Raw genomic sequence first — 14,558 nt, 5'->3', positions numbered from 1 at the left:
TCTCATACCCAGAGTTGTTCATTCAAGACCCTGGCGCCGCTGCAGAGAGCAGGAGACGGTGGGACGCGCGAGCTCCTCGGACTCTGCTGGAGATGATGACAGCGGGTGATGTCCCCTCCACCTGCTCCACTGGGCCTGAGGGTGAATCCACACCCTGACTCCATAGTTCTCTTTTCAGTACAATCCCTATAGATTTGTTAGCAAATATCTTCCAAAGATAATGTTTTGGTATCTCCCTCACCTCCTGAGAAACTTGCCTGCTAAGTATCCTAACAACTGACCACCCCAGATATGAGAATATAAAGGAGGAAAGATCTAGAATCCCACCTCCCTTGCAGTTGAGGGAGATTGTCTAAGGAAGAGCGGTTGGCTTGACCTGTCTTCCATGCTAGCCCAATTATTTCCTTGAAATTTCTTGGAGGGGTTGTTTTTTTCCATCAATAAAATCCGAATTAAGATAATAGCTATCCCACAAGGTTTAGAGTTAGCAGTACAAAAATACATATAAAATTGCTTTGTAAGCCAATGTGCTATTTAAATGTTAAGAGTGTTTAGAGTATGATGATATTTCCCACCGAAATTCCTCCATTTACATTTGAGCTTCTGGCATAGTCTTTGCATAAGAGAAGTTCACAGCAACATCTGGGTGTTCTTTTTACAGATGGTGAGGACTTTTATTACTTATTTCCTATGTTTCTTTTGATAACATGGGGCTGGGGGAGAACTAAAATTTATACCCCTTTTATAAACTGGAAAATGCAAGTGTATCACTGACATTTATAAGTGTGTGAACTGACTTACATCTGTACCATTACAAAACACTGAAGGCCTCAAACTTGCAAGAAAGGGCTTGCACATGTAGCAATTTAATCCATTCTAAGCCAGTGAGACAGTGAGACCAGTTTAAAATAGGTAGAATAGGGACACCTGGGTGGCTCAGTTGGTTAAGCGGCTGCCTTCGCTCAGGTTATGATCCCAGCGTCCTGGGATCGAGTCCCACATCCGGCTCCTTGCTTGGCAGGGAGCCTGCTTCTCCCTCTGTCTCTGCCTGCCACTCTGTCTGCCTGTGCTCGCTCTCACTCCTCTCTCTCTCTGACAAATAAATAAATAAAATCTTTAAAATAGGTAGAACAGAAAATTTGACATACTAAAGTGTTCGCAAAGCAAGGGACTTTCATACCCATCAGCCGTGTGACGTAAGTCACTAAGATATTCTCTATCTCCATTTTCTTACTGGTAACACAAGGGGTGGGATCAAGCTACCTCCGAGGTTCTCTCACATTCTGTGATTTTATAAGAAGCCAGATGAAGCACTTTTATTTCCAGTAACACAGTCTCCTCCTCAGGTGGCCAAGGGACGGTGACCGCAGGCATTCCAGAAAACAGGAGACGGTGGCAGCATGAAGCGCCTGGAGATTTAATGAGCGCTTGGGCCGCAGCACGTCTGACCAGTAGCTCGTTTTCTGCCCATGAAGGCAAATGGGGTATGCAGTTTATTTTTAAGAACATAACCAGTCCCCTGGGTACTGTTATCAGAGCCCTGTGAACTCGGACAGGGGATAAAAATACCTTCAGCCTGGAGAGAGAACTGGAAAGGGCTCAGCCTCTTCAGAAGCTGATTTGCCTTGTCCAAGTCTGTTCCATATGCCACCAGCCCAGGACTGAAGCTTCCCAGAAGAATTGGGTAATTTACTAATGGATCAGTTGACAACCGATGAAAGTGAATAGAGCACGTGGCTTTGTAGGTGGTGAGCGGGTACTGCTTAGCTCTACCTGGCAGTATGTTTCTGACAGCTACTCGACAGGCTCAAATTGCTATTCTATAGGCAATGAAAATACATCGTCATATAGTTTCTGGGCTTTGGGGAGGGTTTTGTTTTGTTTTGTCTCTGACTTTTTGCAAGATGATGCTGGTGTTTATGGGAAGCCAACCATCCTTTTCCAAGTTTGAGGGAATTCATGTCGTGGGGATTTTGTCTTGGGAAGGCGTACAGGTGTACGGCGCTTAGGGACCCATGTTTCAGGAACGCAAGATTGAGGCGATGAGGAGGCAGAGATACAAACTAGGCATAACAGAGGCTGTTAAGTACTTACAAAGTTAAGGAACAATACAAAAATATGTACCACCCTGAGGATAATGTAAGAGAAGTATGATTGCCCAAGAGTGGGTCTGCCGGCTTGTGAAGCCTAAACTCCAATCTTTGGGAAATTTGTGTAAAAGTCTTCCAAGAATGTCCAGAAGGATGAATGTGTTGGGAGGGGAGGACTTGCAGAGACACAGGCCTGTGGCAGACCCTGAGAAAACCGGTTGGACTGAAATCTAGGAGCAGGCGAGGGGCCCAGGTTCCCTGAGTATATAAAGTCCTTCGAAATCCTTCGCTCTTAGGACTTCTATCAGTTACCATGCTGTTACTTAAAAGTTAAGATGAGAGAGAGGGAGAAAGGAAGAAACTGCCCTTGGGACTCTCTTTCTACTACATTCAAATTACAAGAAGCCGTGTATTGTCTGTTTGCTTCCTTCCCTTCCATCCTGGGATACAAGCCTTGTCCCTAAGGATGGGACTGGAGGCAGTGAGGAGGAACTTTGGGCTGACCTGGCTTGGCCTGGAGGCCAAGGGCTGGATCCCTAGGGCAGGTGTGAAGGATGGCATTCATCTCTCAAGACACTGAGATGGGGACATACTTGGTGGCTTTGATGTTTCTTCTTGAATTTGTTCCTGTGTGTCTTAGAAAGAGTCATAGAAGAGTCTTCATTTGGTCTGTCATGCCAAATTAATTCATTCATGAACTTTTGTATCTTTATATGGATGGTTTTACATTGGGCATATATGAGCAATTTATCTGTCAAGTGAGATTGGAAATAGGAATTTGCCTCCCAAGGTGCATTCAAAGTGGAGTACAGATGTTTTCTTTTACAGCCTGCTAGGGTGCTGCCCTCCCCCAACTCCAGCTGTGCTCTGCGTCTAACTATGGTTGGCCTCTTGACTTCCTGTCCCTGGTCATCTTTTCTTACCTTAGCTCTACCCTTTGCAGCCTTGCTGGATAATCTTCCTAAAATGGACCAAATCTCCTTTCAGCTTAAAATCCTGCCAAAGATGCCCTCTTACCCTCAGGATAAAATCAGTCTCTTGCAGACTCTGAAGACTGGCATGACCCATTGCAATGTCAGGCTTGCTAGTGTTTCTCCCTCAGCAGATACTCCTCACTTGGCTTAGAATGCCGGCCTCCTTTTGCCAGGATAATTCCTCCTGCAAGATTTCCCTCTGATGAACCTCCTCCCATTTCTGTCACTATGTGTCACAGTGGGTGGTGAGGTGGTGAAGGGCAGGTATCCTTCTCTCCCTGGTTTTCCCTGTACTACCTGATGGGGCTTTGTAAAGGGGTCTGGAATGACGTAGATCCTTAAGTGCTCTTTTGCATGAGTTGAGTGGAAGACCCTGTCACCCATATTAATATACTTCTCTTCAATCCAAAAAAATTCTAGAAGTCTTCAAGTTTGTCTAGCCTCTCCCTGCCTTTTTCTTTTCTTTTTTAAATTTTATTTATTTGCCAGAGAGAGAGAGAGAGAGAGAGCAAGCACAAGCAGGGGGAGTGGTAGGCAAAGGGAGAAGCAGGATCCCTGCTGAGCAAGGAGCCCGTGGTAGGACTTGATCCCAGGACCTGGGATCATGACCTGAGCCAAAGACAAATGCTCAACTGACTGAGCCACCCAGGCATCCCTTCCTGCCTTTTCTGTCAGCTGTTTCTCACAATTTCATAGTCATTCAGTCTCATACTCAAGTTTGTTCATATTCAAATATTTTTGTTAAATGCTTGAAATAGTGACATTTCATTACTATATTTATCATTTAAATTCAGTTCATAAAAGGATGCAGTATTTTTATTTGAATTTTTAGTGATTGCTATGAAAAACCTGGATCTCACACTATTTCCTGTGTTCCACGGATGGGAAGCCACTGTTTTAAATGATTAAGAAAGATCTGGGCAAGCTTCCCTTGCATGACTCTAGGCTTGGCTTTGCTGCTTAATACCCCACAAGACACTGTAATTCTCTGATCATAAAAATAACGTTCACTTTAATTTCTCATTCTTATTATCTTTCTTCCCCACTAGACCCTAAGCTTACAAGAGCTTTGTCTTGATTACCACACTGTTTCCTCTCTCTCTGTCCCTAGTGCCTAGAACTTAGCAGGTGGCTATCATCTTTATGAATGAACATAAAACCATAGCATGTTTTTAGTATTACTTTATGGAAAGGCATGTGATTACTAATAGTCGTATTGCCGTTAGGTTGGATAGGGAAATTATAATGTGAAAAATAATTCTTATGACTGTGTAGACTTTTCATGAAGACTTCTTGCGTGTGTACGTTTTAATAACTTTGACTGCAGGTATAACAGACACAGTGTATAAAGGTTTTCAAGGATTAGCTATTGGTCATACATTTAAGCATTATTCATAGGTCCTCCATCACTGTTTAGCTTAAACTTCCAACTCCTTGAAAATAAATTGCTTTCATGTTTCGAGCCCTGCATTCCGTTAAAAGTGAAACTCTATCAACTACCTATTTAATTTATCCTAACTTTAAGTTTAAAATAGGAAGACTTTGTAAAATCCTCTTCGATGATTTTTACTAGTAAAAGCTACACTCTTACTATAAGGACAAGTGTTGTTTTTTTTTTTTTTATGTGTGCATAATTAATTCAGGTCAGTAAGTTTGTTTACAGTTTAACCACTCCAATGGGATCCTTGGTGGGAAGGTAACCTCCATTTTTCTTGTGTAAGTTTTCAGGCCACATGGTTGCCTTGGTAACATCATAGACGCACACCCCAATAACAGCTGATTTACATTTCTATAGTTAGCTATTCATTCTTTCTCCTATCCTTTTAAACAAAAAATAAAAGCCTCCTAAATTTGTCTTCCTAAAACAGAAAAACAAAAACTATGATTCCCATACCAACTGGAGTACTCAAGCTGCTATTAAGTAGCCAGACTCCCTCATAGATGAGATACATCAGTCAACTCATTTATTTTATAATGCAGTGTAGGAAATAACATAGGCTATGATTTGGGATGACACGTATTATTAGAAATAGAGAAATATTTAAGTACAGTGTGGTAAAATTTCTACTTATAGTTTGTCCATGAATAGTCAGCTTACCAAAAAAGCAAACAAAAAATAGGCACTCTCTTAATTTTTTAATTTCAACTTTGGAGAAAAGTTCCTATTTCTAATCCCACTTGTTAGCAGTGGGTAGGGATTTTTTGTTTTGTTTTTTTCCTGGAGACTAACGTGAAACGCAGTTTAGCCCGGTAGGAACCAGATGGTTGCAGAGTGCAGGTGGGGGAGGCAGATTCTGGTAGGTGACCAAAATGAGCACACTCGTGACCAAAATGAGCACATTCCTTTGCTCTTCCCCGTATCCCTGCCCTTTGCAACATGACTTTGCAGCTCCTCCAGCGTAAGTGGCTTCTTTCCCCTCTGCTTGGATCTCAACTGGCTTTTGTGATTTGTGTGCCTGAGAAGGAAGGAATAGAAGCAGTGGTGTGCCAAATCTGAGTATTCAAGGAGCTTTTGCCATTTTTTTTTTTTTTTGGAAACCTGTCTATCTCTCAGCTAGCTCCAGTTGGCCTGCTGGAAAATGAGAGACCAGTGGAAAAGAGAGACAAGCTATCCCAAGAGAGGCCATGGCAGGCCAGCCAGCCTTCCTCCAGCTGCTCTGCAAGTGACTGCACATGGGTGACTGGGTCCAACTGAGACTGGAAGGAGCCAGCCAGCTAAGCCCAGCCCAAACTGCCTAATGGCAGAATAGAGACCTCCATAAATGGCTACTGTTTTAAACTACTAAGTTACTTGGTGGTTTATTCCGGAAAAGCCAACTAATATAGACGTGCGTAGCAAAATTCCCAAAGTGGGAGTTGAAAGTAGGCTAGACATAGACTATGCTGACAAAGTTTTGAAGCCAGCATTTTTAATTCTTTTGTGAACTCTTTTAGCTTTTGAGATTTTAGGAAAATCTGTCTCTACATGGCTCTTGACTGCAGCGAGGTTGAAGTTATGTAGGAAAAAAACCTGACATCATCTCTGTTGTAATGGAAACAATTTGAAGGTTTGCCTTCATGGGTGATATCCAGTACAGGATTTGGGATATATACCCCACATCGTGTACATAGGCTGGGAGACTTTAATGTCTCTGTTGTTTCTTTAACAGTGGGAACATTAGAACAAAGGCTTCCTAGAGAAGATGAGGGGAATATGGAAATGACCTCTGGCATTGAAGTAGACGAGGAACAACCAAGATCTGACGATGATGATACGTAAGTAGGTCCTGTCTGGATACCTGAATGAAGCACTGGTGGAAAGTTAAAATGCTATTGCTGAGATATGGACAATAGTCTCAGACCTAGCCGAGGAGACCGAGTTTCACTCACACAAGGGTTTGTTTCTGGGCTCTCTGTTCTTTCCCAATGACATTGTTTCCTATCTCAGCATGAGTGATATTCCATCTTAAATTAAATTAAATTTAATTAAAAATCTGTGCCTTTACCATATCTTTTGGTTTCTGGTAGGCCTAGTCCCATACCTGCTTCTAGTCTCCATATCTTTTTCTTCAAAATTATCTTAGCTGTTGTTGCCCTTTACTTACCACATTATCTTTGCGTTTTCTTGTAAAGTGTCATGAAAAACTTTGTTGGGATCCTGAAAATGGGATTACATTTGTTGATTAATTTATAGGATTTGACATCTTTACGATCATAAATCGGAACATCCATGAATGTAGTATAGCTAAGCATCTCTTTATGTCTTTTCTTAAAATATCCTTCAGCATTTTTGTAATTTTATTCACAACAGAGGTACCACTTAACTTGGTTGTTGTTGCTGTTGTCATCGATGGAGCTGTTTTTCTTTCACTGTGTTTCAACTTGGCTACTATTAGCATATGGAACATTATTGATGTTGTATCTTGTAACCTTACTGAACTCTTTTATTAGTTCCAAAATTTGGAGTTCTTTGAATTTTAAAAATTTTATAATTTACTTTTTAAATAGGTAATGTCCTCACATGGTTTCAAATTCAGAAGTTATACTCTTTTCATAGTCTTCTTGCTATCTCTTTACCTCAGCCACACAATTCCCCTTCCAGAATCAACCAAGCGGATATGCCTCCTGTGCACATTTCTCCTGAGGAATTCCATTAAACTGTAAGCCAATATGTAGATCTTTATATGTGTGTATTCTTTTTCTTTTTTTATAGAAACAGTTTCTTAACATACATGCTATCCTGCAATTTTCTTCTATCATTTACCACCGTAGCCTGAATACCTATCATGATATACAAATAGTAGTATACATGCAGTTTAAATACCCAGGAAAGTCAAGTATTAGGTCGAATAATATGGATGTTTGTAATTGGCTATTGTCAAGTTGTCCTTCACAGAGGTTACACCTATGGACACTTCCATTGACAGAGTATGGAAGTGCCTGCCTACTTGCACGTTTTCTTGCTTAGTGTGTTACCAAACTTATGGATCATTGCACAATTGCTAGGTTCAAAATGATGTTTCAGGTTAGTTTTAATTAGCATTTCTTTTTTGAATAAGGTTGTCTTTCCATATGCTTAATAACTATCTTTATTTCCTCATTGGAGAAAATTTATTCATAGCCTTAGCTATTTAAAAAATTAGGTAACTGGGGCACCTCGGTGGCTCAGTTGTTAAGCGTCTGCCTTTGGCTCAGGTCATGATCCCAGGGTCCTGGGATCGAGCCTTGTGTTGGGCTGCCTGTTCAGCGGGAAGCCTGCTTCTCCCTCTCCCACTCCCTCTGCTTGTGTTCCCTCTCTCGCTGTGTCTCTGTCAAATAAAAAATAAAATCTTTAAAAAGTTAGACTATTAACATTTTGTTGATTTGGGGAAACTTTTGCATTTTAGGGAAATTGATCTTTTATCTATAATATGACTCTAGAATATTTTCCCCAGCTTTTTGTTTGCCTTTTGATTTTATTTATAGCGGTTTGTGCCATGTAGAAATTTCTCATTTTTATCTAGTTAAGTTTACCAATTATAAGAAATGATACCAGCATTTTTTAAGTACTTTTATGATTTAGTTTTTAGTTAGTTAAATAATATATTCCTGTTGAATTTCACTTATACTATACTGCAAAGTATGGCTCCTACTTTACTTTTTTCCAAATAACTCCTTACTTATTCCAACAACATTTATTGAAAATCTTCGTTTTTCTAACAACTTGAAATGCCATTTCTATGATATACTACATTTTTATATATACTTGCATCCAACTCATTCTTTCTAGTGCAATTATTGTATTACAAACATGTTGTTTATAATATGAATTGTTATTTTGGAATGATAGTTCCCTTAAATGCTCTCCTTTTCCAGTATTTTTCTGTCTAGTCTTACTTGTTTATTTTTCCATAACCAACCTGCCAGCAAATAAAGAAGGGAAAGAAGGAAGGGAGGAGAGAATTTTCTCAACCTGCTTCCTGCCTGTGGAATTTTGGAGTCCAGCAGTCTCTTTTCAATTAGGATTGTCTGTGTCCCTTTGGGTCCAAACTGGTTATGTTTCTGCATAAATATTTCTTTTGAAAATCTGGAGGGCTCCACAAATCTTACTGGTATTCACCTTATTTGACTAAAGCCAGATCCACACATCTTTTTTAGGTTTCCCTGGAAACCCTACTCTTTGATAATAATTTTGAGATTCATCCAAATCAATAGGTATCAATAGGTCATTCCTCTTTATTGCTATGTAGTATTCCTTATATAGATATACCACAATTTATTTATATATTCATCTGTTGACTGATGTTTGGGTTGTTTCTAGTCTTTGGTTATTATAAATAAAACTGCTATGAATATTTATGTACATGTCTTTGTGTGGACATAAATTTCATTTCTCATGAGTAAAACCATAGGAATAGAATGCCTGAGTTGTGTGGTAGGTGAATGTTTAGTTTTTTAAAAAACTGCCAAGCTATTTCCCAATGTGGTTGGGCCATTTTATATCCCCAGAAATAGTGTCTAAGTGTTTTAGTTGCTCTACATCTTTACCAACACTTGGTATGGTCTCTTTTTAAAAATTTAGCCAATCTAATGGGTGTATGTGGTGTCTTGGTAGTTTTTGAGTCATAGGCATTATTTATAGATCCTTGCTACCAGTTCTTTGTTAGATATCTATATTTTGTCAATATTTTCTCACTGTCTGGGTTTTCTTATTCGTTTTCTTAATGGTATGAGTCAAATTTGAAGTTTCTGACTAATGAATTTTTTAATCACTTTCTAAAATCAGAATTTCCAATTTACTTGTACTTTGGACAGAGACCATCAACTGAATTTTAGTGATTTTAAAAAGTTTATTGGTACTCCCTTTACTATTCAGCACAGGGTCAATTTTATGATTGTTACACATGTACTTGGAAATATGCATATTCTTATTATTCTGGGGGCACATATGTTCTGTATATTTATCAAGCTTAAAGTATTTTTTTTGTGAAACTGCTCTATAGCCTTCCCCACCCCTTATCACTGTGGATAGATGTACATTAAAATCTTCAACTGGCTTTGTGGCTATGATTATTTCTCCTCTTATTTCTATCTCATTTTGATGTACTTTAAATATATAGAAACTATGACTGTTCTATCAGTTTGGTAGCATAGTCCTCCCTTTTTACATTATGTGTTTTAATTTTTGTCCCTATTAAAACCGTTTGTCTTAAATTCTATTTTGTTGGATACTGACATTGCTATTACAACTGTTCAATTATTTTATATTTTTTAGTATTTTGCTGATGTATATTTTTAAATTTTATTTTCATTGTTTCTGTGTGGTTTCATTATAATGTGTTTCTTATAAAATGCATGTAGCTGGTTGATATGCTTCTTGTCCTGTGATAACCTCTGCCTCCTAATTAGTTTAATATAATAAATGTCATTAGAATTACTGACATATTTGGCTTTATGTTTTAGCTCGATTTTGTGTTTTTTGTTTGCTTTCATTTGTCATTTCCTTTCCCTCTTCTTTTCTAACCTTTTGTTACATTGACAAACTTTTCTATATTACTCTAGTCTCCTCTATACTAGTTTTGAAGATACAGATTATATTTTTATTCTTTTAATAGCTAGTTTTTATGTACTTCCTATGGATTGATATAACAAATTCAGAACTTGTCCAGTGTTCTTTTTTCCTCCCAAATATGACAAACATATCTAATCACTAAAACCCTTCCATCCTGGTATTATTACCTAGAGTTATAATTTTACTTAAAAAACATCTTTTATTGTGGAAAACTTTAAACATAGTAAAAGTAGAGTGCACAGTGTAATGAAACCTTATGTATCCATCATACAGCTTAACAATGATCAGCGTTGTTCTTTACTGCCCACCCTGCCCCTACACCCTTTTTTAAAGTTTGGAACATTCTACGTTTGAGACATCAAATCATATAATACTATTTTACCTTTTTTTAAAAAATAAAAAATAACATTTCTTATTCTCAAACTTAATTTGCCATTGTAGTTTATCATTTTCTGAACTTGCCATGTTTTTTTTTTTAGTCTGTGGTTTTCCTTTGGTTTCAGTTTTCTCGCTGTTGTATATCCTCTAATAATTCTTTAAGGTAGTTCAGTGGCTGGTAAACACTCTTATTGTTTACATATCCAAATTTTTAAATTTATTTGTAATTTATTTAATTGTATTTATTTAATTGTAATTTATTTAATTGTAATTTAGTCGGGTATACAATTTTAGGTTGACAATGATTGTTCTCCTGATCTTTATCACTGTTGATGAGAAAAATGCTAATTGTTTTCCCTCTATAGATATGCTAACTTTATCCCCATCACATCTGTAATGTTCTTTTTATCTTTATGTTCTTATGTTTCACTGTTTTATGTCTGGTCTGGACTTCTCTTTTATCCTGCTTGGCTCACTTTCTTCTGAGACCCATGACTGTCTTGAGTTCTGGAAAATTTTTACCCATTACTTTCCTAGGTGTTGCTTTTCTTATTTTGTCCATTTTGGTACTCCAAATAGATATGTTTTAGAGCTTCTCAATCTGTCCCAAGTAACACCTAATTATACTTTCATATTTTTTTATTTATCTGTTTGTTCCATTCTAGGTGACTTTGTAAATACTATTTTCAAAACTATCTGGATATCATTATTAAGTTTTTAATTTAAATGATTATATATCTCCTAAGAATTATATTTGTTTGTTCATATTTTTGTATGCTCTTGTTTCATTATTGCATAATTATTTACCCTAATTTGAAAACATTTAAAAATGGATGCTGTTCTTTACCTTTTTGAGCATACTTAAAGAGTGTTTAGGATTGTCTGTGTCCCTTTGGGTCCAAACTGCTAAAGAGTGTTATCAAAATTCTCCCTAAGAGTAATTCCATCTAGACCTTGTTCCTGGTCCCACTTAAAATTTCTTTCTTTTTGTTTATCTTTCTCTTACCATTATATTTATTCACATGTTTTGGAATTTTAGTTTACAAGATCATTTTGTTTTAGAAGTTTTGTGTTTTGTTTTTAAATTTTCTTTCTTCCTTTTCTATCTCTGTGTACCTCCTGCATATCTAACAGGTGGTTTTGTTTTCTTCAGTGTGTTCCCTTACATTCTTGCTAGCTGGAGCCCTTGAAGAGCTACGCTTCAGTGCAAGGGAAAGTGCAAAGGAAAAAAAAATCTCAGTAATATAGCTTGTCTGTTTGGTCTTAATCTCTGGGAGAAGAATTCTTCACTTGGGTTTAGAGTTTGAATTTACTATACTTGGCTGTCTGGAAACATGTATATTGAGAAGTCAACATTAAAATTCATAGTAAGAAATCATAATACTCTGGGATCTCTAGAAGAAATAAATATGAAACATTCTGGAGGGATATAACTTCAACCCAGGCTACATTGAAGTTTCTCACTAAGGCACTGCTGAACATAAGTTCACAACTAAAAATAGAATCCACTATGAGAGACAACAAGCACCAAAAAATAGCTGATTTAGACCATAAAGAACTTCAGATAATATACTTATCCTATGAATATTTAATATTTATATAATAATTAAAACTGTGCATTTAAAATTATTTAATCCAAGTAAGGAATGGAAACGTAAGAAAAAAACCAGATCTATCAGAAGGGAGCAGGAATATCTGATGATCAGCCAAATAGAACTTCTAGAAATGAAAAAAATCTACTAATAGAAATCAAATGACAGTTTAAACATAGAATAGGTACAGTTAATGAAGGACTTAAGAACTGCAAGACAGACCTGAAATAAAAAATGATAGAAATGTGAAAGAGGAGTTAAGAGTCGTGAAGGTCCAACATACATCTAAAAGGAGTTCCAGAAGAAGAGAATCGGAGAAAAGCAATATTCAAAGCAATTATAGCTGTGAACTTTTTACAGTCATTGAAAGCCATAAATTGTGATATCTGGGAAGTAAAACAATAACCAAGTAGGAACAATGAAAAGAAATTCACACCTAGACCCATCATATTTTAAACTACAAAGAATGAGGATAAAGGGAGGATCTCATGTAAGCACGTACCTCAGGAATGATAGCTTCACAGTGGGAGCTCTAGTTGCTGGTCTACCCCAAATTTATGATCTCTAATTTTAGTGAGGTCCTCCGTGGTATCTGGCGATCCTATGCCTGGTTTGCTTCCTTCCAAACCTTCCACCCAGTAGGCTAACCCCCATCCATCTCACTCTCTTCATGTGACCATGCCTCATACTTCATAGAGATAATACATGGTTTATAAGTGGAATGGTCTTGTCTAGTTTCATAACTTCTCTCTAACCACATGAGTCCTCATTGCCTTCTCTTTCCCTATCTTCCTTCTGAGACAAAAAACTGTCTTCTTTCCTGCTGAAAGCACATCCTGGCACAGGTGCTCTGAATCCCAGCCTTTCTTAGAAAATGTGTTCCTATCTATTATCTGTCCTTTTCCTATATTTTTAACATCTATTACCTACTTTCTCTCAGGATATACACATGCCCAAATCTGTCCCTTCTTGAGACACACCAAAAAATCATTGCCCTCATCTTCTTGAGTTAACACCATCTGTTCAGAGCCAGGCTCCCCTCAAAGGAGTTTAAGCTCCTTGTCACCGCTTGCTTACTTACCTCCTACTGCTTTCTTGATCCCCTGATGGTTCCTGCCACATAGCACACTGAAATGTTCTTGCAAAGGTCATCTATTTCCTTGAAATTGACAGGTCCAATTGTCATTTCTGACTTACTCTTATTTGGCTGCTTCCTATCTGGAAATTCTCTGCCTCCTTGGTGTCCATGAGTAACACTTTCTTGGCTCCTACCAGATCTTCCTCAGCCTCTTTACTTGCCATGTAAATATTAGGGATCATTGAGATGGTTTTCTTGGTCTCCTGCCTTCTTCCCTTCTAAGCATATCCATGCTGAGGTCTTAGATACAATTTCGATTCCTAGTCCTACTGATCAGTATCTGTGAGACCTTGAGCAAGTTTCATTAACCTCTCTGAGCCTCAGCTTTGTTATAAATTGATGGTGAGTGTTGGGGTCCGTTATCAAAGGAACGAGACTGAGACAAAGTGAAAGTTATGCAAAGCTTTATTCTATGCCAAGCATTAGAAGTTAGACTGACCGGCCAGGGGAACAAGACTGAGACAAAGTGAAAGTTACGTAAAGCTGTATTCTATGCCAAGCATTAGAAGTCAGACTGACCAGCCAGGGCTGCCTTGGAAGAGAGCGACCCCGTCCTGATCTCACAGACTGGTTTTATAGGGTATAACCGCAGACCTAAGGTACGTGGCTTCTATTGTTAAGACGTTTACTGCCGGCATCGACACCCGGAACCATACCAGGAACTACTGGGGCATTTATTCCCAGAATGAAGTCTGTGGATTTAAACAACAATATGGCTACCTAGGCAATATGGAGTCGCTCTGGCTAAGCAGGCCCTAATAGTTAAACAGGTTTTAACATTAAATCGGCCCTAACAGTGAGAATGTCTACCTCAAAGTGTTGTATTAGATGAAATATCATATGTGTAAAGTGCTTTAGGGCAGTCGCTGGTGTATGATAAGGGCATACTCTGTGGCAGCTGTTTTATTCTTTTTTTCTCTTCTCTCTTCCTCTCCTTTTAAGGGTAGATGGGTATTAACAAATATAATAAAGGTTGTTGAACACAAGTCCAAGTAAACAGAATACTGATTATCCCAATATTGCCTTTTTTTTTTTAGTCAGTCTGGAAAGCCAGACTGATATAATAAATAATTCATCACCTGGATGAAAATGCAACTATTAAATTGCTTCAGTGGGGGTGGGAAGTGAGATGGGAAACTACTTTCATGCATATTTTTCATTGTTTTGATATTATAAAGTTGATTTTTAACTTCTTATTTTCAGAAATTTTGAAGAATCTGAAGATGAATTGAGAAATGAAGTAGTAGAATCTCTGGAAAAACCTGCTCCTTCCAAAGAGGAAGAAAAAAGAGAAGAGACTCCTGGTTTCTCTAAGGGTGCTGAAAAATTAGGAGAGAAGATAAGCACCCAGAGGTA

At 37.9% G+C, this 14,558-nt stretch overlaps 1 protein-coding gene across 1 annotated transcript in view; it reads left to right on the top strand.

Moving 5' to 3' along the window:
* The window catches only part of NEK5 (NIMA related kinase 5), a gene marked incomplete at both ends in the record, with an annotated part of 60,378 nt that overhangs the window by 41,630 nt on the left and 4,190 nt on the right, over positions 1 to 14,558 (top strand). Inside the window, 4 exons of the mRNA XM_080799390.1 lie at positions 13 to 141; positions 1,347 to 1,484; positions 6,214 to 6,319; positions 14,406 to 14,555. Coding sequence (XP_080655516.1) covers positions 13 to 141; positions 1,347 to 1,484; positions 6,214 to 6,319; positions 14,406 to 14,555 — 523 coding nt within the window. The remainder of the gene's footprint in view (positions 1 to 12; positions 142 to 1,346; positions 1,485 to 6,213; positions 6,320 to 14,405; positions 14,556 to 14,558) is intronic.

Source organism: Martes martes, assembly GCF_963455335.1.
Source record: "Martes martes genome assembly, chromosome: 3".
In the NCBI taxonomy this organism is placed as follows: domain Eukaryota; kingdom Metazoa; phylum Chordata; class Mammalia; order Carnivora; family Mustelidae; genus Martes; species Martes martes.
The sequence above is the reverse complement of the archived record's forward strand: the minus strand, read 5'-3'. Positions and strand labels throughout refer to the sequence as shown.